Source organism: Mesoplodon bidens (assembly GCF_964165515.1).
Source record: "Mesoplodon bidens genome assembly, chromosome: 1".
Classification (NCBI taxonomy): domain Eukaryota; kingdom Metazoa; phylum Chordata; class Mammalia; order Artiodactyla; family Ziphiidae; genus Mesoplodon; species Mesoplodon bidens.
This window is the reverse complement of record NC_138176.1, coordinates 87,196,976-87,224,672: the sequence shown is the minus strand read 5'-3', so window position 1 is coordinate 87,224,672 and position 27,697 is coordinate 87,196,976. Positions and strand designations below refer to the sequence as shown.

At 41.4% G+C, this 27,697-nt stretch overlaps 1 protein-coding gene and 1 long non-coding RNA gene across 3 annotated transcripts in view; one reads left to right on the top strand and one right to left on the bottom strand.

Moving 5' to 3' along the window:
• Window positions 1-4,533: 4,533 nt before the first annotated feature.
• Window positions 4,534-11,057, bottom strand: LOC308616157. Of its 2 annotated transcripts, none has more exons than XR_014015702.1 (3): window positions 10,316-11,057; window positions 7,544-7,659; window positions 4,534-4,810 (listed from the first exon to the last, which is right to left on the bottom strand). It is a non-coding gene; the product is annotated as an uncharacterized lncRNA (long non-coding RNA). The 2 variants fall into 2 exon arrangements; XR_014015703.1 differs by having other exon boundaries at window positions 10,323-11,057.
• ANXA5 (annexin A5) overlaps window positions 11,057-27,697 on the top strand; it is a 31,345-nt gene continuing 14,704 nt past the window's right edge. Inside the window, exons 1-5 of the mRNA XM_081232275.1 lie at window positions 11,057-11,213; window positions 11,398-11,445; window positions 24,890-24,974; window positions 26,280-26,374; window positions 27,555-27,668. Coding sequence (XP_081088401.1) covers window positions 11,437-11,445; window positions 24,890-24,974; window positions 26,280-26,374; window positions 27,555-27,668 — 303 coding nt within the window. The 5' untranslated portion in view covers window positions 11,057-11,213; window positions 11,398-11,436. The remainder of the gene's footprint in view (window positions 11,214-11,397; window positions 11,446-24,889; window positions 24,975-26,279; window positions 26,375-27,554; window positions 27,669-27,697) is intronic.

Here is a 27,697-nt window from a genome sequence, read left to right as displayed (position 1 = left end):
TAAACCCTTACTTTCTTACTGAGTGCCTCATCTACGCCAGGCAATATGCAAGACACCAGACTATCATGATAAATGAGACACAGTCCTCAGCTCAGCTACCACCAGACTGAACAGGGAACACAGACAAGAAAGAGGCAGTTTCAAGACTTCTGGTTAAAATATGGCAGAGTAAACATGTTTACTCACCCTCCCTCCCAAAATTACATAAAAATAACAGTAAAGAGTTTTTTAAAAAACCATGAACGTATAAAGACAAAAAATGAAATACTTGTAAGTAGAGTATAGGGCAGCAATGGAATGCTGGAAACTAGAAGGAGGTGGATGAGTGGCAAAACTGACTTAATAATTGAAACCAAAGCTGGCAGTAAGGAAAGCTAAGAAGAAGGCTGATTTGAACTACAGGATCTCAGAAATATTTAGAGATATTAGAGTAGGGGGTGCAGGTGTTGCTGGCAATGGGAGGATTCATTGCTGGTCTTTAAAAGAAATGAACTGGCAGCCAAACTTCTTTTATACTTTCCTGGTGAGAGCGTGGTTGAGTCATCTGTGGGAAGCTAGCTAAAAACAAAAGCAAAGAAACAAACAAGAAACAATGTAAAACCTAGTCAGACCTGCTGTATAAAAAAAAATTAAATTAAATTAAAAAAAACAAAAAACAAACAAACAAAAACCTAGTCAGATCACCTACAGGGATGTATACCAGTCTATTCCAGGCAGTTTTTAAAAACTGCTTTATTTTTAAATATGAGCAGACAACAGAGTTTTAAATTTTAATGTAGTCAAATGCATTAGTTTTCCTCTTATGATCTGTTATTCGTGGTCTTAATTTCTTTGTTAATGTAATGTCAAAACAGAGTAGAGTGAAACAATTGCTAAAAAGCACGTGTAGTATGTTACTAATTACATTGAAATGGAAACATATCAAGAAATACTACACATTGTTTTTCACTAGATACATAAATATGTAAGGGAGAATAACGATAGTAATACTATTCTGTGTCTACAACATTTTATTTCTTTATTTTAAAATCTGTTTAATTAAGGTATGAATTGTAACAAGGTTTAATTGGGAACAAAGTACCCCTTTTTACTTTTCTATAATTTGAGATATTTCATAGTTAAAAAGAAGATAAATAGGCAGCCACAATACCCTGAGGCAAGGCTTACCATAGAGGAAGGTACTTGGTGTTGGGGAACCCATAGAAAGGCAGATTGCTGGGTGGTTAGGGAAGAGTTGGGAGGGAGTGATGGCATGCAGTCTACAACCCAAGGGAAACATTGGCAGTGCTGGAGGGGGGGAAGGGGGGCAGGAGGGGGTGTGCACCAGGAGTGGTGGAGCTGTGTTTCCTTAAGAAAGTTAGGGGCATTTGTGGTATGTGTGTTGGGGGAAATAGTGAAGACCCTATAAAACCAAGTTCTGTGAGTCTGGATCTCATCCCCAGGAAAAGGTGAAGCATAAAGAGGGCTGAGCATCAGGGCCAGGGAAGGACCCTGGAGACCTTGTGAGGAACCTGGTGTCAGTATGTAATTGGCAGGAGCTCAAATTCTTTACAAAGGGGTTTTCCCCTAACATGATGCCTTTCTGTCTCAGCGAGCTATGCTGTTTTTGCCTTTTCCCCGTCCCCACGGCAGAGGGGAGGGAAGAGCCCTTGTTCCTAATTGCTTTCCCCTCGTGTCGCAGCCCGTGGCCTTCTAAAGTCTCTGCTAAGCGTGTCCAGTGCTCCCTTCCTGTTCCATCAGTCGATCCCACCTGTCTCTCAGGCAGCCCCAGTTTGCAGCTGTGAAGGCCTCATCAATATGTTTTTTCCTTCTTAGTCTCCTTTCTAAGCCCAAACCCCTCCTCCTCTGTCCTTGTGGGATTCCTGCACGCTGAGTCACCCGCGGAGCCCTCTAATTCCTGCCCACTGCCTTGACTCCTTTGCTCTGCCTGCCGGCCTTTCTGCTGCATGGCGGGTCTCCTTACTGCAACGTGTGCTTGATGAGCAGAGCAGTGTCCCAAGTGAGCAGAGGTGGACGTTGATTTTCCTATCCAAGCCAGCTTGAGAGACAAGGCAGGGCTTGTGCTGTGAATCAGTGAGTATTTATCATGGCTCAGGGGCTGGGGTTTACTTTTCTCAAAGGTAATTTTTGGAAACTATTTGGAAATATTTACTCTCTTTCACTTGTGTGATGTGAAAGCTTTCTGTTTGGTGTTCTGAATTCCCTGTTTACACCTTCTAAAAGAGAGCTGATCCATCCAAAGGGGAAACATGATTTGGTTTTGGTGTTATGCACTACTTTTTTCTTTTAATGTTGTCTTTTTTAGATTGAGGTAAAATTTACATATAGTAAAATGAATATAAGTAAATTGTGAGTTTTGATAAATATCTACACCCATGTAGTTATAATCCAAATCAAGATAGAGAAGCTTTCCATCCTTTCCAGGAAATTCTTTTGCTCCTTTTTTTTTTTTTTAGTCCACCTGCCGATGCAGGGGACAGGGGTTCGTGCCCCAGTCCGGGAAAATCCCACATGCCGCGGAGCGGCTGGGCCCATGAGCCATGGCCACTGAGCCTGCGCGTCCGGAGCCTGTGCTCCGCAATGGGAGAGGCCGCAACAGTGAGAGGCCCACGTACGGCAAAAAAAAAAAAAAAAAAAAAAAAAAAAAATTACCTACAAGGATATATTGTACAACACGTGGAATATAGCCAATATTTTATAATAACTATAAATGGAGTATAACCTTTAAAAATTGTGAATCACTATATTGTACACCTGTAACTTATATAATACTGTATAGCACCTATACTTCAATTTAAAAAAATTACATCCCTAGCTGATTATTTAACATACTGGAATTAGAGTCTCTGTATCTTATAGACTTCTATTATTGGAAAAATAGAAGCTTGAATGTCAAGATCCTTGTGGCCCTACTCCCCAGGTTCCTGAGTCAGCTGGCTTCTGGGAGTTCCCTGGCAGTCCAGTGGTTAGGACTCCATGCTCTCACTGCCAAGGGCCCGGGGTTCAATCCCTGGTTGGGGAACGAAGATCCTGCAAGCCGTGTGGCACGGCCAAAGAAAAAAAGAAAAAGAAATGTCTTGATGTTTCCTCAACTCCCATCCTGAGTCTTTAAGGCCATATTAAATAATAATAATAGAATTTTGAACTGTTACTCTGCATATTACTGTATGAACATTGAGTAGTTAATCCACTAAAAATAAAATTAGTTTTACCATGTTTCAAAAAGAAACTGGAGAAATAAAAGACAGTTCCTGGGTATTGTTTAAACACCCCTGGAGGCTTGAGTTAGGAGGACTGAGCACCCCACACTTGAAACTTGGGTCTGGAATTTCGTTCATGCTGACCTCTGCAGGTAAACTGTTTGAACTGGTTTTCTATTGCTCTGTCACAAAGTACCCCCAAACTAACTTGGTGACTTAAAACAGTAAACGCTTTTTATTTCATCATTTGTGTGGGTCTGAAGTTCAGGAGGAGCTTAGCCAGGTGGCTGAGCTCAGGGTCTGTCGTGAGATAGCCGTCAAGGTGTCGGCACACGTGGCCAGAGAGGAGCCTTAAGAGAAAATTGAGAAGATGCTTAGAGATGGGCCTTGAAGGAGGAACAGCAGCTCACCAGGGAAACTGAAAGAATGTAGGGGAGGGTGTCTGAGGCAGGCAGAGGAGGTAAATGCAAAATAGGAACTTTTATGTGGTTCATTAGCGAGAAAGTAGAGAGTGCAGTAAAGTTGGAGGAAAAACTCAGGAAGGCCACAGTAACATCTTGCTAAAGAATTCTGAATATTTCCCACAAGCAATTTGGATCTGCAAAAAATCTGTTGATTTTAAGCATGGAGTAACACAATCAGATTTGCATTTAGAAGACAAATTAGAGAGATGGGAAATTAAGAGGCCAGTAGAAAATGATTGCAAAGCAAATGGGTAGAAGGGAGCTGGAACAAGACAAGGAGGGATGTTATTAGAATCTACCACCTTAGATGTGGTGGTGCGAGGGGCTGGCGAGGGAAAGTGAGGGATCCAGAAGTATTGCCGGGATTCTGCATCAGTGACTGCTTAACAGTGATGTCTTTAACCAGGACAGGGAATGTGGAAGAAGCTGGTCTTGAAGGAAAAATGGTAAGTTCGGTTTGGGCATGTTGCTTGTGAGTTACCTGTGGCCCATCCTGGCTGAGACATGAGAAGCAGGCAGGGAGCTATGTGAGCCTAGAGCGCAGGAGAGAGGTCTGAGCTGAAGATGAGGATTTGGAAGTGTCCTTTGTTGTGGCCGGGCCTGCTGCAGGCTGGGTGACACAGTAACGAATGAACATGGAGCTGTGGCTCAGCAAGGAACCCCTTATATAGGTTAGTGGTTCTCAACTGGGGACAATTTTGCCCTGCAGGGGACTTTTGCCAATGTTGGGAGACATTTTTATTTCTCAGAACAGGGGCAGTGGGGGGGGGTTACTACTGACAGTGGGTAGAGGGTGGAGAGGCTGTTACCAGAAAACTGGATTTGCCTCTTGGTGGGTATTGAGCCAAAAGACACAATCAAGCCAAAGAGCAGGAGAAAGAAAGATTTATTATTACTTGCAGCAAGTAAGGAGAACACTGGGGATCTTTCCCAAAGATCCTGGGATATCCTGGGATATCTCCCAGGATAGCAAAATTGGGGAAGTTTTAAGCTAAGGGTACATGCAAGTTAATGAAGGGGCTTGAGCAGAGGAGAATTCAGTGTAGAATTGGGGCAAAGGTTGACGGAGTCCAAGCTTTACTTGATTGAAGTCAGAAAATGTCAACATCATCATTCCATCCTCCACCTGGGTGGGTGCTTTATTTCCTGCAGAACTCAAAGATATATATCAGATTGTTATGCGTATCCCTGGAGGAGGACCTAGGACTCTATTTCATGCTGAACTATTATTTCTTGTAGCCATGTTTTTGCCACAAGAAGAAAGCTGGTCTCTGAGAGAGGAAAATGAGACAGAGAGAGCTAAGAGTGTGTGATCAGTCACACTTTCCCTTTATTGGCATTTCTGTTTTTGTTTTTCTTTTTTAACTTCTATGAAATTAATGTGGGAAGGAAGGATCCTGCTTCCATAAAGTTGAAGTTAGCACTCACTTCCCAAGACCTTGAAGTATGACTGATGACATGCTCTTAGCTCTCTCTCTTTTTACCAAAACTAGCTTGAGTTGGGTTTCTGTCACTTGAAACTAAGAAAGTCCTGACTTAAACAGCTTTGTTAATTTAGCCTGAGAAGAAGCTAGTGAAAGGAAAAGATTTAAATACAGATGAGAATACGATCATTATCCTGGAGGATGAACCTTAAACCTTGGGTAGGAAGAGGGTCCTCTCACCCTCTGAGTGAGAAAGAAGGAGGTAAGAATGGGCATGGGTGAAGATGAGTTTGTAGGTGTAGGGTGAGAATTCAGGGCAAGGAGACTGGCTGAGCAGGAATTAATGTCATCTGCTGGGAGAAAGGATGAGGGCTAGAATCTTAAGGAGAGCAGTGAAGATTAAAATAAATATGATGAGGGATGGAAAAAGAGCTGAGCAGGGACATATTAAAGGGTCACTAAGAAAAGCCAAGGGCCCAGTTGAGATGGATGACTCCAAATCTGTTTCATGGCCACTCTATGGTATGATTTTGTTGGGTCCCACTGTGCTCAGCAGCCTGCATGTAGGGGCAGATGATGGTGGGGTAGTGGTCAGCTGGATGTGTGAAGACAGTAGACTGGAGGAAAGTGACAAGACAGTGGGGAAATGACTTACTCTATAGGCCATAGGTAGGATAGAGAAGAAACGAAGCAGGAGAAAGGATGGATGGTAGTCTGGGTGGGAAGAGAGCCCAGGGGTGGGTGAAGTCTGAGAGTACTAGCAGATGTGGCTGGAATGCCAGGAGAATATGGAGAAAAGGAGGGAGCTGCCGGGGGTGGGAATTAGTAAAGTTTTAGAGGAGGAACCGTGTAGAGAATGGCAGTGTTCAGGGTGTAAGAGAGCGAACCCTCATTCCCTCTTATCCAAATAATAAGGTTGCATAAAGGGGAAAAAATAACACTACTTCCATCCATCACGTGCCTTGATATCCCCATTAGGCTGACTTCTGGGAAGGACACCACCCTCCCGCCCTCCTTCTCCCAGCCCTCCACGCTGCACATACACACCCACCCGGCAAAGGCTTTCCTTGTTTAAGCCTGCTTCCTACTCTTACCTCCTACCCTAAGGTTAACAGAATTCTTCTGTGTCATCTCATTTAATCTGCTAGACCGAGCACTGTAATTAGACAGATTCTATCTTTTTTTTTTTTAAATCACTGTATCCTTAGTGCCTATGACAGGGTATGACACACAATAAAGTTGTTGAATGAATGAAGATAAACTTCCGATAAAGAAACCAATGCTGAGAGGACCATAAACTGGCCCCAGAAATGGGAGTGGGCTGGGGGTAGGGGACCAGTGCTGAGAAGCTGGCTGTTGATGGGTAAAGCCTGCTGCAGCGGAGCAGTGGATGCAGAGGGACTTAATTTGGGTTTTTAAGTGGGATGGGTGGGGACTGAATCATCAGCATGGAAGAGATGAGGGTGGGGTTTCATGGTGAGAGTTTTTGGAAGGAGAAAGAGGGATGAGAAATTGAAACCATTCTTCCTGTTATTTTTAGGCATTAAACAAGTGAGCTCATCTAATCCTAGCCACCACCCCAAATTAGGAAAAATCAAATCATTGTCCAAGGTCACACACTACTAAGATCATAAGGCAAAACTTTACCCACCCAGGGATGAGTCCTCCCCAGAATTCAGAATCCCTGTCTGGGACTACATCTATTCCACTGGCAAAATTCTCTCTTACAAGGTTTCCTTTTAACTTTTTTAATATCTTCCTAGTCATTTTGAATATCAGCGGTTTGCAGTTAATAACCCACACCACAGTGGATTCATTCAGCCATTCACGCATCCATTCAAAACATTCACTGCGCTGCTATGAGCAGGTACTAAGTGTTACTAAGGGCACTGTGCTAGGTGTTGGGGACTCAGCAATGAACAAGAGAGACAGGATGCTTGTCCTTTTATAAACAGGCTGAGTAGTTTTGGGTTTCTTTTTACTAATTGCTCTGAAGATCTTAATCAAGCTTAAAAATCCTTCCTGAAAGATTCCTATCAGAAACTTTTTTTTACCTAACTATTTACCCAAGACCTATATTCCAGTCTCCTGCTAGGGAAGCTGACTTATGTTTTACTGGATAAACATAAATATTGTTTTGAATAAAAACAGTGGAAGGCCTTCTAAAGATAAAAATCTCCTGAGGAGTCTCTGCCTTTAATTTCCGGTGAGCATGTGGATCTCAATAAGGGGAGATTATTAAAGTCTCCTCATAATTTCACACTGTTGACTCAGGATGAGTTTCTGAAAGTAAATCTGGACCTATTTCTCCAAAGGACATTACAACCACTTTAAGTCTAAAGGGCAAGGTTGGGGGGGCCACTAGAATGCTGGCTATGTTCCAGTATTACTTCTGGGAGGTAGAAGTGATGGTGAAAATGGACAGGGCAGAATCTGCAGAAGAATGAGGCCTCACCTTCTCACCCTGGGAGGTTCAGGGATGGATGAGATGAGGCCACGTAGGCGGCTTGAATTAAATTCCAAATGGTGCTTCTGGAGTCTTTGGCCACATCAGATGGGGACTGTGGGAGCCTGCATATGGAGAGGAGTATAGAGGGTGGGAGTCTCATTTAGCTGTACTTGATAGGGGCCACTGATGGGAGACTCTAGTAGAGGAAGGATAGGAGGGAACCAGGAAGCATCAGCTTGGCCCTGGAGAGCTGGGGCCTGCCAGGCCTGAGGGATTGGCTGGTGATAGGACAGGTCCTGTTGCATGGGGCAGTGGGACCATCAGAGATTAATTTGTTTTAAATGTGAGAGTAGGGGCTGAATCATCAGGTTAGGAGCCGAGAATGGTAGTGAGGGTTTTTCAAAGGAGGAAGAACTGTGGAGGAATGAAACCAATCCTCTTATAATTGCTAGGCATTTTTACAAATTAGCTCATTTAATCCTTAATTTCTTGCAATTCACTATCTTGTCTTCTTTTCTTCTTCTTTAAGTAATCATAATTTGTAACAACTATATTTATTAAATGAAATTAATTTAAAAAGAAGACTAATTGAGAATTTTATATTCTAAAAAACAACACTAACTCTTCTAGAATTAGGGAAAATTGTCTTACTTATACAAAGCCTAATACTCATTTTTTTCTCTTTATGCATCAGTATAATTAAGGAAAGCAGTAGGTCAATGAATATATGATGAAAATATTAGATTTGAGACATGTAGAAATTACAACACAAGGAAGCTAGACCTGTTTAGAATAAATTGGCTAGTTCCTGAATGATCCAAATAATTGAGGTAAAGAGGGAAATCAGGAAAGTCTCCAGTTTACAAAGAAATTGAGGTTCAAAAATGTGTTTGGAGACTTCCCTGGTGGTTCAGGGGTTAGGACTCTGCGCTTGCACTGCAGGGTACGTGGGTTCTATCCCTGGTTGGGGAACTAAGATCCCACAAGCTGCGCAGCTTGGCCAAAAAAAAAACAAAAAAAAAATGGGTTTGTAAATTAGTTATCTGAGATTTGGTACATTTCCCCAATGAAAAGAAAATTTTAGGTATGGCTGTAACCTGATACCTGATTATCTCATGAGAAAATAGCTGAAATCCATTATTTGCACCCAAGAACTGTACAGCAAACAAACCAAAATTATCACAAAATACTTAAAATTAAAGCAACATAAAGACAATGCACTAAGAAGACTTTAATTTTAAATTCAAGAAAGGGAAAGTTTAATTAGGAGGATGAAAGAGTTAACTGAAGAATCTGGTGGAGAGTCTGAGGATGCCCTTTGGACACTGAGCAGGGACTTCTGGGATAGATGACAGATACTGTTTTTAAGACATAATAAAGGAGATTTTCTGAGTGCCCATCATTTATAACACCCAGTAGTTATAAAATACCACTCATTAAAAATCCATCAATTAAATATACCATTCAAAGCAGAGTCTTTAGGTGGTAGTTTTTATGCACTTTGCACTCCAGCCATTTTAGAAATTCAATTCACACACACACAAAAGCACTTTCCTTCTTTTGGTTTTGCTGTTCACTTAACCAGATCACCCTTTCTCCTCTTCATTTCCTGACAAAATATCCTCCCTCGAAGCCTAATTCAAATGACACATCCATCAATTTTTTAAATCCCTTGACAAAATATTAGCTGTCTCTCTTCTGAAACCAGTTGCATTTTGATTACATTTTATGCATCTTGTTTATGATTTACAGTTTGTCTCCCATTGTAGTATTTGTATTCATGCTCTATCTATAATATTAATGGAAGTAGACTCTTCTGTAGGCCTTCTCCACAGCTTCAGACCACCTTTGCAAAACAGTGCTCCCCTTAGCCTGATTCCCCAGCTCCATTTTATTTTTTTTATCGAAAACTTCATACTGGACATAATAGGTATTTTTTATTGTCTGTCCCCTCCACCAGAATGTATGACTTATGAGGGCAGGGACTTTGTCTCATTTACTGCATTACCCTATCCCCAGTGCCTAGAACTGTGCCCGGTCCACAGTAGGAACTGAATAAATCCATGTAACTAGAAGTGAAAGAAATACCAACTGGGGTATGTATATCAAAACACTGAGTCTAATAATTCATTAATTCTATCACTATTTAGCTGCAGGACACAGCAAGTCATTAACCTGTGATGGGCATCATTTTCCTATAAAATCAACAACATCGTTAAACATAGGATTGCTGAGTTCTGGTGTCATTCCATTACTCTGAGAGTAGAAACTGAGAGAGATGATGAAGAAAAGGACTTCAAGTAAGTGGATGTGTGAGGGGAAAAGAATGCTCCAGGCCACACTGAAGGAGCTACTCTTGGTGAAGGTCAGAGAGAAAATGAGAAGCATAAGTGAGGAGAAAAAGATGCAGAGGAAAGGGCTGCCTTCAGACTCCTTTGCCTGTCAACAGTGCTCTGGGAGAGGTGCTCAAACTAGGGAGCCTGAGGCCACATAGAGATGCCGGCTGCTTGGGAAGAGGCTTCCAGGGAAGAGGAAAGGCAAGCTGAAAGGGGAGTGTGTGTGTGTGTGTGTGTGTGTGTGTGGCGAGCTCCACATGCTTTGCAATTTTGCCTCTCTCTCCAGCAAACAATCACTCTGCTGTGATTTTGTCAAGGCCTGATTAAGCGTGTGGCTCATATGTGAAAGCAAATGAGAAGTTCTATCTATACAAAGAACACATTCGTATTTAATTTATGACAAAAGCTCTTCTTTATTCCCCCAAGCAGACTAGATTCTTACCTCTTACCTTGAATCTCCACAGCACTTTGCGCTGCTCATCCTGGAATATCTTACTGCGTCTAGGGTTGCCGGCTTCTGTCCTCTTGCCTCCCGGCGCCCGCCCGGTGCCTCCCCTCTCGCCACGCTAGTAAGTCTGAGAAGGGCACTGTCTTTCTGTCTTTGCGTTCTCTGCACCAGTCTAGTACAATCTCCTGTAGTGTCTGTGTCTCCGTCTGTCTTTCTCTCTCTCATACTCATGTATTTTACGTTTAACTAATAATAGGGAATGGCTCAAATTTAAGTTATTTGAAAGTTCTAGGCTGGTTCTGAAAATAGGAGCCGACCCCAGGCGGAGGTTTTTAAATTTCCCAAGTAAGTCACCAACGATCTATATATACATTTAAGAGAAGGCCATCTAGGAAGCAACGATTGACACTTCTTTTTTTTAAACAAACTTAAAAATAAACTTGGGAATTCTAAACCGTGGTCAAAGACGCACTGTCCTTGCCCACAGAGACTGTCTGGTCTTCATGCCTCTGCACCGTTAAGTCCGAGCATCGGGTGAGGCCCGCGTTCCTGAGGCCACGGACGGGAGGGAGGCCCCAGCGATCCCAAACACGGAGTCCTGGACAACTCCCCACGCCCTCCCAATGCGCGAAGGCCAGGCTGTCCCCGGGGCCCTCAGGGAGCAGCGCCCCACCCAGGATGCAAGGACTCGGACCGGCCGGGCTCCACGCAGGCGCACTGAAGCCCGGGCAGGGGCGTGTCGGAGGCGCGCAGGGATGGGCCGGCGGGGGCGGGGCGGGGCCGATGCCGTTTCCGTTGCGTGGAACCCGCAGAAAGCAGCTGTCTGGAGCGTTCTCCGCCCGCGTCTCTTCCCGCTCTCTGCGCCGCCGCTCTCCCGGAGGTTCGGGTCTGGGTGAGTGAGCGCTCGCCTAGCCCGCCGAGGGCAGCGGGGGCGCCGGGGTGGCGCGGACGCTCGGCGGAGGGCTGTTCCGGGAGCTGTGGAGAGGGCGGGTTGCGGCGGCGCCCGGGGGGCTGTCTGGGCGCCGCGGCGGCGAAGTCCGGCTCGCTGAACCCGCCGTCTCTCTCTTCTCTTGCAGTCCTGCATCAGTCACCTTCTCCTGACCTGGGCAGTCGCCATGGCACAGGTAAGGCCGTGCGCCCCCGCGCAGCACTCGGATTTACCAACTTTGTAAACTGTTCAGGAGTTCTAGAATTTGTTGGAAAGCCAGAGGAGTTTAGGAGTAAACTGAATCTGTCTTCGGGAATTTCTTACACCTTTCTGTTTCCCCTTTGCTCCCCTTCCTAGGGAGCGCCCACCCGAACCTGCTCCCACCTGGCGCTGCAGCACAGCGGGCTCAGCCGCCGGTGACGTGGCCGGATTTGGGGGGCGCTCCCTCTTCGTGAGTGAATGTGTAAAAGGGAGCCTTCCTAAAAATCCAGAGAGTAGCTGAAATTAGAACCAGAGCAAGTACAGCTCCCTGTGGTCATGTGAAGCGAACGCATTTCTTTTTTTCTTTTCTTGGCTTTATTTATTTATTTCGCCAAGTTTCCTGTATTTGAATACTATGAGTGGGCGTTGGCTTTTTCCAGTAGAGTTGTAATGGAGCTTTTTCCAGTCGCTCAACCCAACTTAACTAAAAGGAACTGTTCGTCGTTGGTACTGATTTTTTTTCCCCCCAAGCAAAAAGATTAAACCGAAGAGCTGCTTTTCCTAAGTAACGAACTCGCGGAACGAGTTCTGAATTGAATCTGCCTTGGGACTGTTTCAGAATTTGATTACCTAATAACGGCTTTCTTTGCTGTTCTTAACATTTATCAGAAATGTAGGGAAGGGAAAATCGTTTAATTTATATAGCACTCTTTAAAAACTGACCGTGTTGTACAGCCTTTTGTGAATAAAATATCGGTGCTTACGACAGCTCCACCCCGAAACTAATTTTACAAGATCTCATCGATCTAACTGGCTTGTCATAGTCCAGAAACTTTTTTTAAACAAGTGGTCCAACTCAAACAATGCCCTCTTTCATGTATAGTTCACTTAAAAAAAAACAGGTTGACTTATCAAAATTGAATAAGGTTTCATGATCCTTTCCAAGAGAAGATGGGAGGATTAAGGGGAGTTGGTAATTTTATTAAATTTATACAGTACTTCCATTCTTACTTCCTCTTTTGCACTTAAGGAGTGTTACAATAAACCAAGTCTCATATTACTTCAAGTGGAAACTTCGGTTTAGATTCTTCAACAGATAAAGGATACTTTTATATGGAATTAACTGTGCTGAGCATTATTTTTCCTATCTTGATATGCTGGTGTGGTGATGTAAATGATGATTTCGCAAGCATTAAAGAATAATTCTCTTTATCCTAGCTCTTTTGGCTGTTTCTCTTGTCTCTTTTGTAAATTTACCCAGTGATTTCTGAAGTTTTTCAGTCAGTTCCTTTAATTATGTAGACTCTACCCAAGATAGCATAAATGAACACACTTCCCCAAATGTGGACATTGATAATTTCAAAGAATGAAAATAGTGTAAAAGCCCTTATATATACAAAACCTGGGAGAATCGTGGCTTGTATTATAGAATTTTGTACATGACCTCTATTACAATATAACCAGGACTGTTTTCTATCCAAGCCACAGTTTTTAGTTATCATAAAAGTTACAAGTAATATTAAGAAAGATACAGTGTTGAATTTTACACTAGTTTTGTTATTAGTTATCCTTGGAAACCATGGAAGTAAAACATTTTGTTAAAGTATTTAATATTAAGGTGAAGTTTTGTTGGCTTTATACCTACATTTGATGGTGTGCAGAATGCCCACATTATGGAATTGCACTTTTACTGTCTAAAATTTCCTTTGGACCCCAGTGTAATTGTAGGAAAGCTGAAGTACTTCAGTGTTGGGTTTCAAACAGTTTCCATGGTAGTACCTTTTGTTGACGTGCGGTATGGGCTTCCACTCTCTGGCCATCTGTAGAGTAATGGCATCATGGCTGAGTCTTAGAGGTGCACATTCTGGCAATTTAAAATATGTTGTTAAATATTAATGTCTTTTATTTAATGAAAAGTGAAAATGTAGCCTCCCACAACAGTGATTCTTCATGTTTATGAGCTACATCTTCCATACCAGTGGTTTTCTCTTCTTACTTAATATTGGGACCACCCTGCAGATAACAGTTTGCAGATATCCAGGAATCATTTATCGCATATGTAGATCACGGGCACAACTGTCTTATTACGAATTTGATTGATCTTTGACAGGTACATTGGAGTTTCTTTTGTTATATAAACAAATATTATTAGGTATATTTTACACTCATGAATATTTATATTAATATATTTGTAAGTAAATTATAAATTATATTGTAATGAATGTACTTCATGTCAATGCTGCTTTTTTATTTTTTTAATTTATTTTTTGGCTGCATTGGGTCTTCGTTGCTGCGCACTGTGCTTTCTCTAGTTGCGACGAGTGGGGGCTACTCTTCATTGCGGTGCGTGGGCTCTAGGCACGCGGGCTTCAGTAGTTGTGGCACGTGGGCTCAGTAGTTGTGGCTCGCGGGCTCTAGAGCACAGGCTTAGTAGTTGTGGCGCACGGACTTAGTTGCTCTGCGGCATGTGGGATCTTCACGGACCAGGGATCGAACCGTGTCCCCTACATTGGCAGGCAGATTCTTAACCTGCCTGGCAATACTGGGCAAATATTGGGAACAACATAAAAAGTGACTTACCATGTTAGGTAAATACATTCAGAGTTGGAGGCATTTGTGGGGTACCACTACTTGAGCTCTGCCCTTCTTCTGGTCCTAATCCTCATCCATTAGTATTGAAATATGTGGGATTCAACCAGTTAACTGTTATTTGGAGAGAAATAGTCTAACCTGAGGCTTCCCAGTTTTTCTCAAAGAGAGTACACTGGTTAACTCTATCTTCTCCATGACATACAAGAATATAAATTACAAATGTACCTGCATGTAAACAATTTCTGGACAGTACTTTTTTATAGGTTTGAAACTATTCATTTGAATGGTTTTATATTTATCTGGTTTGAAACCACAGCATCCGTGTTATTTTAGCATAAAAGGCTAAATGAGTAATAAATTATTATGATTATTGGATCAGTAACAAAATCCACTATGTTAAATTTGGGTACAAGCTAGTTGAATATATTTACTAAGGAATAGCCAAAGAGCTGTTCAGATTGCCTGAGTTATCTATATATAGTAAATATTTTTGAATCCCTTCATCTTTTTTCTCTCAACAATCAACTTCTGATTATATAAGTGTGAGTTTTTCATTAGGTTTTAGGGTCATTTCTTTAATCTGACTTACAGTATTTTGGGTTGGATTTCTTAAATAGGCTCCTGACCTATTTCTCTCCTATGGCTTTACTTGCTTACACAGGTTTTTTTTTTTCTTTTTTAATCTCAGTATTTAGCTACAGCCAAATTATTTCATAGATATTCTAATTTATTTAAGTATTTGAAAGTACATTGTGTAGTTCTGTGTTCTTTGGTTTGGAAAAATCAAGAGTTGGCTATATTTCGTAGACAAATGATCCATTTAATACATTTTAATTCAATTTAAGGCTTTTATGTCTTTAATTTTCTTTAGGATAATGAAACTTTAAAAAATTACATTTTGAGCGGTCTGAACTTAGTTTAATTTATAGTGTTGTTTACAAAGAGTTAATATATTCAGGGCATCAGGAATGTCATGAAGCAAAACCAGGGTACGTAATTCGTAATTTTTGACTAGAAACTTCATGAACGTCATAGTTATCAGCCTGATACATATTTAAACTGTACAAAATTTGAATAGAAATTTTTTTGGTTGGCTTGAAATCATTGCACTATGATAATTTACAAGGGCCCTGGGCTGAGCAAGCAGGATCAATATAAATAAGGAAATTTGAGATGAGGTTCGTTCCAGAGGAGTTGACTGGATATTGAGTGCATCTTTTCATGCCATTCACTTTAAGGCCAAATCTCTCTGTAGTGATTCCCTTGGGGGTTCTTAGATCAGGTTACCTGTTTACCCATGGCCTATGCAGCTTTGGGTTAGTCTTTCTCAGTTCCTGATTCCTTGACTGTGGTCTTCATTTTGGATGCTGAGAAAGAACTACATCACAAGCTGCTTGGCTGCGTTGCAAGCCTCTGAGCAATTCATTGGTGTTTAGTAAACCTTAATTCTCTTATCTTGAGCTAGTGCCCCTTGGACACAGTTGGCAAGTTAGTCTGAGGTCCAGTTCTGAAATAAATTTTACTCGTATAACCTGTATACTATTCTAAAACTTCTCAAATATATCAGTTGATTTTTGTTTGTTTGTTTACCAAATTAGTGCTCCTAAGACCTTTTCTTTGTGTTTTATGGACCCATCTTTCAGTTTATTGGTTTGTATAATATGTACATCTGTAAGCAATTGATTAATTGAAAGGAATACATATTCCAGTTGGTATCATTTTCTTTGGACTCCAGTTCCTAACTGTTCTCTTTACTTTGCCATTCATGCATACATTCATGAATGTTTGAAGCTTTTGAGTTCCTTCTGTGTGTCAGGTATTATTAGACATGGGAAATAAAAAAGGCAGTGGAGCTAAGACTTATTGATACAACAGGTGCATTGCCAAGTCCTTTTTATGCATTATTTAGTGCTCATAATACAGTTTTGGAAATGAATATTACTATTTCAGTTTCACAGAAGAGGAAATTGAGTTAACTTACCCAACGTTAGTCATATGGGACAAAGGAGGGGAAAGGCATGATATGTAGAGGCCACAGGAGCAAAACTACACGCTCAGGGGTGTAAAGGAGTTTGGCAGGGCCAGGAGCTGCAGGCAGTCTGGTCTTGCTGGCGTGAAGCTGCAGGCAGTTGGGGAGATGGAGCCCTGCCTCAGAAAGGGGAGCCGGAGCTAAAGAATATGAGCCATTTTGTAGGTAATGGAGAGCTACCAGAGAGTCATTAGTTGGGGTATGCCATGGTCAGATTTGTATTTAACAAAGATAGCCCCGGGGCCAATGTGCTATTGTGCTTCTGGGGGCTGCAGAGGCGGGATGGTGGTGTGGGAGTTGAGGAGGGGAGAGGGAAGCAGAACATTGGAAGACTACTTGGTCATCTGTTGCTGTAATCCCGGTGAATCTTAAGGGCTTAAACTAGGCAGTAGCTGGGACTTTAGATAGGAGGGGACTGTAGGAGGGAGTGGGCAAATTGTATGCATGAGTGAGTGGGATGTGGTGAAGGGCCAGGTTAAGGTAAAGATGAGCAGCTTCCTTGATGGAGTGGTTAATTTTTTTTCTTTGAGAAAGGAGTGCAGGTTGGAGGTGGGAGAAAAGCAGAGTTAGTAGATTTGTTGAATTTGAGTTCTTTATAAAACATTTAGGTGGTGCTATCTAGTACACAGCAGGGTGTATGTGATCTTTAAATCTATTTTCATCTCTATAGGTCATCCATTTGATTATGTATTATTTATCTCTTCCTACAACTAAAGATTTGAAGCTAACTTATTTCCTCCCTTTGTCTAGGACCAGCCAAGTTCATTAGATTTCTGTCTCTTGTTTAGATGCAAAAGGAAGTAAAGTTGTGAATCCATGCACACTCTTCTCTAGTATGAGAAATCTGTAAACTTGATTGTTTTCTGAAGCATCGATGTGAATGAATTGGTTAGTGAAATAGCTTTTCACATGCTCTGTGCAAAATGGCCAATTCAACAACTAGGTAAAATAGCCCCTTCTTCGGAGGTTAATACATTTGCCCAATTTACTGACTCAAAGGTATCACCATTATTCACGGACAGTTAAACTTTCCACTTTATTAGTATTTTTGCCAAGGGAAGGCATTCTTATACTAGCAAGGAGGTAGCCATAGGAGCATTAAAGAAACACAACAAAAATCTAAATAATGTTGACAAAACCTTTATTAAGTTTCTAAAAACTTTTCTACCACTGTGCACATAATGTAAACTATTTTATAGTGATGCTTTTTTTCCTTACATCTGACTTTGAGAGGTCAAAGGTAGTTGGATGATAAGACAAAATGGAAAGAAGCAAAAATAAGGAGCATGAAAGGGAAAGGAAGTTATGTGAAACTTAGCAAAAGTTATAGACCAGTTTGAATTTGAGGCTTTGAACTATAATTTTCACCTCTTTTGATGGGATTGAGCAACAGTGAAGATTAGGACTTGAGATCTTATTTCTGACGCCTCATAGTGTGTGTTTGTGCCCCTCAGTCCTCTTGGAGGTTCTAGTTTTTTCTGATATTTAATTTACTTTGCATCTCAAATCATAATCATGTTTCCTTGGCTTTTTCCTCCTTTCTTGTTCATCTCATTTCTTTCCTAGTACAGTGATTTTCAATTTTTTTTCTTTGCTGATCAGTGGGACCCATTATCAAAGGAAATATTAATGGGCCTGTTCTGTACTGTGTCTGTCAGATAAGACCTGAACTGCTCTGACTGGAGAAGGAAGGCAGAACTCTGCCCTTGGCCTCCCCACCCCACCCTTTCTTGGGGGAGGGGGAGAAAGGCTTTTTGCGAAACCTGAGCCACAGAAGAACTGTAGGTAAAAACCATTGTACAATGGCCATCATCAAAAAATCTAGAAACAATAAATGCTGGAGAGGGTGTGGAGAAAAGGGAACACTCTTGCACTGCTGGTGGGAATGTGAATTGGTACAGCCACTATGGAGAACAGTATGGAGGTTCCTTAAAAAACTACAAATAGAACTACCATATGACCCAGCAATCCCACTACTGGGCATATACCCTGAGAAAACCATAATTCAAAAAGAGTCATCTACCAAAATGTTCATTGCAGCTCTATTTACAATAGCCAGGAGATGGAAACAACTTAAGTGTCCATCATCGGATGAATGGATAAAGAAGATGTGGCACATATATACAATGGAATATTACTCAGCCATAAAAAGAAATGAAATTGAGTTATTTGTAGTGAGGTGGATGGACCTAGAGTCTGTCATACAGAGTGAAGTAAGTCAGAAAGAGAAAGACAAATACCGTATGCTAACACATATATATGGAATCTAAAGGGAAAAAAAATGTCATGAAGAACCTAGGGGTAAAACAGGAATAAAGACACAGACCTACTAGAGAATGGACTTGAGGATATGGGGAGGGGGAAGGGTAAGCTGGGACAAAGTGAGAGAGTGGCATGGACATATATACACTACCAAACGTAAAATAGACAGCTAGTGGGAAGCAGCCGCATAGCACAGGGAGATCAACTTGGTGCTTTGTGACCACCTAGAGGGGTGGGATAGGGAGGGTGGGAGGGAGGGAGATGCAAGAAGGAGGAGATATGGGAACATATGTATATGTATAGCTGATTCACTTTGTTATAAAGCAGAAACTAACACACCATTGTGAAGTAATTATACTCCAATAAAGATGTAAAAAAAATAACAATAATAAACGCTTTACATGTTAATATAAAAAAAAATTGTACAGCTGCTCAGCTGTAGTGTTTTGCTTAATGATTTCTGGCTCTTAGTAGTATGTGGAATGGTGGGTAGCTGTTTAGGTGTTGATTTCATTGAACTGGATGACAAATTTAAAGAGGGTTTAGTTCTCCTCTTAAAATGTTCCAGATCAGGTGATGTTTTCTCATCTTTAAATTTGAAGTGTTATTTCTGTATTATTGTCCTGTGCATTTAAATTCTGTGTCTAGAAAAGCAACTCTTCACTTGTGTTTTGGTTTAATTTTATTCATTTTATTTTGGCCTAACTAGTCTTTGCAGGCAAAGAACTTTTTCATTTAGAGCAAACAAGTGAAAAAAGGCAACAAAATTATAGAGCTAAAAGAATGGATAATTTTGAAGTTGAGAGTTAACAGACCGAATTATATGTTTTGGCCACGTACTGTCTGAGCGTATATAATAATTCCCTTGGTACGGCACTGGTGGCAGAGGATTGAGGTAAATGAGGATGAACTGAGGATGGGTGAAGGGAACAGTAGCTACTTACGGTTGGAATTCATGTGGGGAAGGTGTACATGTTGAACTTGAGGCCAGTGGCAAAGATGGGAAGCAGGGGAAGCCCTCTCTGTGAGTCATGTAGAGTCCCATTTGCCCAGTGTAGATGGTTTTGTGTGGGTGGGAATGGAGCTTGGACAGGATGTCCAAACAAGGGTTCTCTCTGTGTGAGTCATGTCCTGTGATTCACATCTGGTCCCTTACTACCGCTATGTGGCTTTACTAGCTTTCACGATGACTGATCAAATGGAAGTGTAGCAAGAGTGTTTCCCAATCTTTAGAAAGCTCTCAAAAATACAACCAGTTATGTCTTCTTCACAGTTACGGAGACTCAAGGATACTTCACTTCTTTCCATTGTTCACCTCATTTCCTTCAGGCTCAGGGGTCAGATGTCTCTTCTTTTTAAGGCAAATTCCTCCTGTCTCCTCTGTTCTTAACCTCTTCGCTGTTTCTCTATCTACTACAAACTTCTTCAGAGCCTATAAGCTGGAAAAAGTATTTTTAAAGTGTGTGGTTTTTATTAAGTATTTTTTTTTAAAAAGCCTGTTTGTAAAATGGGAGTTCACAGAGATGCTCTGCCTCTCAATTCACTCTGTAGTGTCCTCCAATCAGGCTTTTACCGCCACCAAAGACTCCTAGTTGCCAAATCCAGTGGACCCTTTTCCATCTTCCCGCTTACTTGATTGCCCTATGGTTCGGGCGCTGTCTTTTCTTCCTTTCCTTGGAACATTTTTCTCCTTTGTCTTCCATTCCATCACCTTCTTTGGATTTTCTTTTTGCCTTTGGGAGGCTATGTGGAGCCCACAGTTAAGAACCCACAGTCCCATGGCATGTGTTCAAGTGCCAGCTCTGCTACTTGCTTGCTTGCTGGTCACCTGGGTGATTCACCAAACCTTTCTAAGCCAGCGTGTTTCTTTATCTGTAAAATGGGGTTTCACTGAGATGGCCCATGTGAAGCTCTGAGCTCATTGCCGCCCTTAGCTGATATTAGCTGCCATTCCGATTGTAGGTGACCTTCCCTTCTCCAGCTCTTCTTTCCATTCCATTAATATTGCCTTTCGTGAAGCCCCCTCCCACAGCTCTAGTTACCACTTATGTGCACCAGTAACTGACAAGCCTGCTTCTCTTTCAGTATGTGGAGAAATGCAAAACCAGCCATCCTGTTTCTTATCCAAAAAATGAATCATCCTCCTCAATGGTTTCCTTCTGCCTTGGCCCTGTTCCTGTCTGCCTTTTCCTTTCCATTTCCACTGCTCCTGACTTAGATCAGGCCTTTTTTAACCTTCTTATGTTTAGTAGTTTTTAAAACAGTCTTTCTGTCTCCACACATGCACAATTCTGTCCTTTTGTCTGCTGCCCTAGTAATATTACTGTGCAGAGTCGACCTTGTTCCTTGCCTGCTTGCTTAAATGCCCTCCAGGGGCTTCCTTTGCCAACGGGGTGAAGGCTGCTCTTCTCAGTCTGGCTTCCAGCCGTCCTCGCTCCCCACTGTGACCTTTTCCCTTGTTTGTTTTTCTATCCAATCTTACTGCTGTTCCAGTCTGTTGAAATACTTAACCCTTTGTCCAAAGCACCACATTGCTTCCTCTTCCATGTTTTTAATACATACTGAAATAGCTGCCTGCCCTTTTCTACTTTCCTGAGCCAGCCTGGCAAAATTACAGGCAACTTTCAAGACATTTGGGGGAAGTTTTTCTGATTTCTTTCCACTCTTCCTGTCTCAGTCCCTCCTTTATGTGCTCATATTACCCTGAGGAAACCTCTGTGTGTACATACTCTACTGCGCTTGATTACTTACATGCCTATCATTTTCTCTTGACTTAAGAGATCTTGACTTTTTCCTAGGGATTAGTACAATACTTGGCAGTGGAAGGCATTCAGAAAATGGCTGTTGAGTGAATAGATAAGCAGACAGGTGAACTAAGTCATCCAAGTTCTCACAGTGAGAGAACCCATGGTATTTGTTCATTTTTATGATGATACTGATGGTGTCCTCCTCATCAATTTGAAGTGGTCTTACTAAACAGAGAGGAACTGCAGTTTGACTTGAGAGAAATAACTTTCCTAACCCATACCAATTTTGAAGGGCCATCTCCTCAAATCTTACAGTTTCTCTCCCAACCTATTGCTCCTTTTAATTATGTTGAACCATTTGAAGCTGCCGGTATTCAACCATTCACTTTCATATGGTCAAGCTATAGAACAAATGGCAGGGAGTTTATTGGCACTTATGCATCTGTGCTTTTTAGATAGGGTGGAAATGGAGACTAGCCTGGCTTTGGGTGGATTTCTCAAAGGGTTCTGAACCCACTTCTAATGTGGGGCATGGTTTCCACACACCAACAAGCAGTTCTCCTGTACCAGATGGGTGTCTTGCTGTTCAACTCAGTTCCGCCATTGTCTGCTGGAGATAGCATCAGCTCCCACAGGTTGAGGGCGCAGTTCTGCAAGACCACCCCTCTTCATACTCCCACCCCCATTTCAGACGCCAGTTGCAAGGCCAGATTGTCACCTCTGATTCCGACTGACTGGCTGTAGATTGGAGTTTCCAATGACCCCATCATTGGCTCACAGATCTCAGAGAAACATTTTACTTACTAGATCACTGGTTTATTATAAAAAGGACACAACTCAGGATCAGCCAGATGGAAGAGATGCCTAGGGCAAGGTGTGTGGGAAGGGGCAGGGGGCTTCAGTGCCCACTCCGAGTGAGCCACTGTCCCTACAACTCCATGTGTTCACCAGCCTGGAAGCTCTCCAAACCGTGTCCTTTTGGATTTTATGGAGGCTTCATTACATAGGCATGATTGACTAAATCATTGGCCATTGGTAATTGAACTCGATCTCCAGCCCCTCTCTCTTCCTTGAGGTGGGGTTGTGGGTGTGGGACTGAAAGTTCCAACCCTCTAATCGCATGGTTGGTTCCCCGGGCAAGCAGCCCCAAAACCCCCATCCTTAGATGCTTCCCAAAAGTCACCTCATTAACAAAGTCAGGTGTGATTGAAGGGGGTTTGCTATGAATATCAAGCTCTTAGCATTATGAAATTTATCACTCTTATCTTCCGGGAATTCCAAGGGTTTTAGGAGGTCTGTGCAGGAAATGGGGACAAAGACCAAATATATGTTTCTTATTATAAATCACAGTATCGCATTTTCCCACTTAGTAGAATGAAGAGCTCTGGCTTAGTTTCATGACCTCCGCATGAGATAAGTGAGGCTTCCCTGCCCCTCCTTTTCCTACTTGGCCACAATCTTTTGTTTTGGCTGTGGGGGTGGGGGATGGCTTGGGGGGATGAAAGCTGCTACCAGTCAACACTCTGGGGCTGGGAGATGAAACTGGGAAACACCTCTTCTCTTGGATTGTATGCTTTTGGCCACATAATTACAACACTAAGGTTTTCCTGTAGGTTCTCTCAAGGCTGACTCTGTTCAGAGGAAAAAGAGTCTTTCTTCTTTCCTTGAACAAGAGGAGACTATTGTTAAAGAAAAAATTATTCTCGCACTTGTTAAATGGTAAAGAAGACTTTCAAAACTACTGCAGTAAAGGTCATGCCTATTGCAGTAGAAGAGAAGAGATTGGGTTCAAGTCCAAATATAGCAAAGGCAGCTGGGAACTTACAACCAGTGAGCAGGATGAAGGAGGTCAGTGGATGGAAAGTTACTAAGAGGAGACATTAAGGGTAGAGGGATTCTTGCTGAACTGGCCTAATAGGATTCTTGCTAAAGGCAGCCCATGGATTTATACGTCAAAGATGGAGGATGAGGAACTTGAACAGATATTAAGGTTTGCAGGATTCTCTGTAAACTGACTTTAGCAGAGTTCGTGCTACAACTGGGCTTGGCAGGCTAGAGACCAGTCCTAGTCAAAAAGAGTGCTCTGAGGAGCCTGTCTGAAGTTTGGTCAAGGAGAGAGTCTGTCTCCTGGACCCCTGAGTGCTACTTTTTCAGGAGGCGGAATGCAGTGCCACTGAAGAGAGGTCTCAGAGCTGACCTCTGGTGCTGTGTCCCATGCAAGTTCTTCCCCATGGATATGTCTCTCTGTTGTCTTTTTTTCTCTTTTTTTTGATGTGGTTGGTGTTAAGATACTGTAGGCAAATGCAGTAGTTGGATGTTAAGGTGGAAGAGAAATTTTTTTTCCTTGTAGGTGATCGTGCTTCCATGCGTTCATAATGAAACAGAAGTGATTGTAAGCCAGACAAGTCTTCTCAGTCCCCAACCCTTATAGCTGTTTATTTCTCAGTTTTGGATGGAACCTTGACAGGAGTTGTGAGGTACTTCAAGAACATTTATTGGTAAAAATAAATCCTGGGAGCCTCCCTTTATCATAAGATAAAAATTTATGGCTCAGTATTAATAAAGCCTTCTGATTCTAAAGATCTAATGATATTACAAACAGTTTTTGGAGATATTAAAATATTTGGATGATTAAAAGTACTATATATGATAACATAAAATAGGAACTCTTACAAACAGTATCTTCTAATATATCTTTAAAAGTTCTAAATTCAGAAATTTGTATTCTTCTGGCACATGAGCTACTGAAAATCTTTTCAGGTTTTGCCAGGTTATCTTAAAATCCCTAAGTAAGTATAAGGAAACAGGACTAGATTTATTAAGAGCATTGCTTAGAGTTCAGTGCCTAGGGTAAGGCCTCAAGGTTTTTTTTTATTTTTTTAACATCTTCATTGGAGCATAATTGCTTTACAATGGTGTGTTAGTTTCTGCTTTATAACAAAGTGAGTCAGCTATACGTATACATATATCCCCATATCTCCTCCCTCTTGCATCTCCTTCCCTCCCACCCTCCCTATCCCACCCCTCTAGGTGGTCACAAAGCACCAAGCTGATCTCCCTGTGCTATACGGCTGCTTGCCACTAGCTGGCTGTTTTACATTTGGTAGTGTATATATGTCCATGCCACTCTCTCACTTTGTCCCAGTTTACCCTTCCCCCTCTCCGTATCCTGAAGTCCATTCTCTAGTAGGTCTGCGTCTTTATTCCCATCTTGCCCCTAGGTTCTTCATGACCATTTTTTTTTTTTTTTAGATTCCATATATATGTGTTAGCATACTGTATTTGTTTTTCTCTTTCTGACTTACTTCACTCTGTATGACAGACTCTAGGTCCATCCACCTCACTACAAATAACTCAATTTTGGTTTTTTTTATGGCTGAGTAATATTCCGTTGTATATATGTGCCACAAAAGGCCTCAAGTTTTAATGCAGGCTCAGTATGCTCCCAGATCAAAGTGGCGAGAGGCTTAACGGGAATGAAGCCTGCAAGGAAGTGTCCTTCGTGAACCAGGAGGTGCTGGTGGAGCTTGATCACTGGGGCGATGCCTGAAGGAAGAGGGCCTTGGAAGCCAGCCTTCCTGCTAATGGTATCGCAGGTGGGCCAGGAGAGCTCGTGCACTGAATTGGTGCACTGCTAATCCACATTGTAATGGTCTGTTTCCCATTTCAAATGGGGTTATATTGATATATCTTATCAAATGATAAATTTATGTAAAGTCTGAACATGAAACAGAGCAAGCGGTTTACTGTTTATGTTGTCTATCGTATTAGTCATGTTGTGAATAATATTCCTGTTTTTCCTGTGTCAGGTGCTCAGAGGCACTGTGACTGACTTCCCTGGATTTGATGAGCGGGCCGATGCAGAAACTCTTCGGAAGGCCATGAAAGGCCTGGGTAAATTCAGCCTTCTTTTTGTTCTAAAAAAAAAATGTGACATTTGTTTTTCTGAACAAAAAGTCATTGTTTTACAGTAAGATTAACTTTAGAATATTTTGAGCTGAACATATATAGAGAGAAACATTAAAGGAACAAAAATAATGACTGACCACCCCTAGTATTTAGTCTCTAGAACCAAACAGGAGTTAAATTCAGCCTCTTTGTTTTTTTAGCTTTTCAGCTTTACCTGTATGGTAGCTAACTGAGTAGATAAACAGACATTCCTGAGGGTGATCAGCTGTGCAGCCTTTTGCTCTCAGCGTACAATCAGATATCCAGTTCTATAAGTTTCTTACACCTCACTGTCTTCTCTTCCTCAGCTTTCCTTTTTTGCAGTTTAAAAACCTCTCATCTTGAGGACTTCCACATATAATTAATCCTCCTGTCCTCAGGCTCCTTCTGTACCAGTGTCCATGGGAAGGGATTCGTCTTCCTCAAACTTGGCTCTGACCCCATCACTCTCCATTCTGAACATCTTGTGAGATTTCCTGTTGTAGCAGGATCAGGTGCAGGCTTTCTGGCCTTGTAAGGCCTTCCCTGGTATTCCAGCCCACCTTGTCGGTCTCAGCGCACATTACTGCCTGATGTGTCCTCTGATCCAACCGTGCCAGGTGATCTGCTATTCAGGAAAGCTCTGTATTTTCCTACTGTTGAGCTTTTCCTGGATTCTAAAAGCCTGTCTTTCTTCCTTACATCACTGCCTGTCAAAATCTTTTCATCCTTCAAGCCTGTTTTGGGTGGGTGTCACCTTCTCCATGAAGCTTTTCCCAAAACTGTCTTCCTCTGCCTTTCAGCTACGAGAACCTCCTCTGAACCCCATTTAACACCTGGACCTCTCCTGAGGCCCTTGTCACATTCCACCTTACCTCACAAAAAAAATTTTGTATTTTTTACCCTAAATTGTTCGTAACTTGAAACCAGGGTCTATATCTTTTCTCCTTTCTCAACCCCCTGGAACACCCAACACATCATGCCTTGTGAAGAGCTGTTATTTGAGTAACTATTTGTTGCAAGAAAAGCTAGGTGCACTCAGTTTTTAAAAAGTCAGGAGAATTTTTGCATCTCCTTCACGATGTGTAGGGGTAGTACGTATTGTTGGAAACAATAACATTTTGATATTGTAAATTTTATAGTTTAATAAATTATTTAATAAAATATATTTTATGAGGCAAGGAATTAAAGTGACTGGGGAGCTTGTTACAAAGGTTATTGAGCGAGTGGGCATGTGGCAGCCAGGATGTAATGGTTGGAACATAATTGCAGGCACCGATGAGGAGAGCATCCTGACTCTGCTGATATCCCGCAGTAATGCTCAGCGCCAGGAGATCGCTGTGGCTTTTAAGACTCTATTTGGCAGGGTAAGACTATACTTCATCCCAAGGTAGAATGTGAGAGCAACTTTCTCTTTTAAGACTAGCTTGAAATCTACTAATATTCTTTTGTAAATATCATTAATCTTATGATTCTGACTTTCCTATTCCTCCTTATTTCTTTTCTAGTTTGTTTCTTAGTTATCAGCTGTTGGTTAAAATGCTCACTCAACTTATCCTCATATGATTGTGTTTCCTCACTTGACACTCTATAGGTGCTGCAAGATCCCAATGGGGATAACTGCCCTTCTTTCCTTCTGTGTTTCCCACTCAGGATTGTTGTATTATTTTCCAGGTGTAAACCTGTATTGCAATATGTTTTGCTCTGACACAGTCACAGTCTTGGTTCCTTTTGGAGTGGTATTTTAATAAATGAGTTTTTAATTCATTGATTTAAATGTTCTTATTTGATTAACAATTCAAAGTAAAAATTAAATTTGTTACTAAATGAATTAGTACAGACATGAAAAACTGAAATGTAGTTTTATTATTCTGAAAATTTTTGTTCATTATTTCGAGAAACAAATGCAAAGAAAAAAAAAAGCAAGTATTTTAAACACAAATTCTAGTTGCCTGTGTGCTGAAACTGAAATGGATGAGAAATACTGCTTTTATCTTTATAATTATGCATGTTCCCCATAATAGCAGCTGTCCTGCAGTAGTCAGGGGCATAGTAATGAACATAATCTATTATGTAAGTATTAGAATATTACTAGATATGGAGAGAAAAGAAAACATTGTTTTGTTTAGGTATGATGGGCCAAATTTTGTCCTTTGTAAAAATGCATTATGATATTTTGGGGAAATTATTTTTTTGAGATAGACATGTTTCTCAGAAGAGTATTTTAAAAATATTTTAGGCTTATTTTAAAATATTTTAAAATAAATATTTTTTTATAAAAAGCATTCATTTTTTTAAAACTCTGAGATTAAGAAAAACATCTTAAAAACAAATACCTTGACACATGAGTGGCTTTGCTTTAGCTTAAGGTCAGATGTCAAAAGTACATTATTAAAAGCCACAGGGTGTTGTTTAGCTCATGTGTCTTCTACTTGGAGATAGCAATGTAAAGAATTCATTAGAGCAAAGGGCTATCGTTCATATTTAAGAAGAACCTCCTTAAAATTTCTGCATGGTTAACCAATATTTATATTTTCTGTGAGTTAGGACCTTCTGGATGACCTGAAATCAGAACTGACTGGAAAATTTGAAAAATTAATTGTGGCTCTGATGAAACCCTCTCGGCTTTATGATGCCTATGAACTGAAGCATGCTCTTAAGGTGAAAGGATGAGTGCGAGGAATATTCCT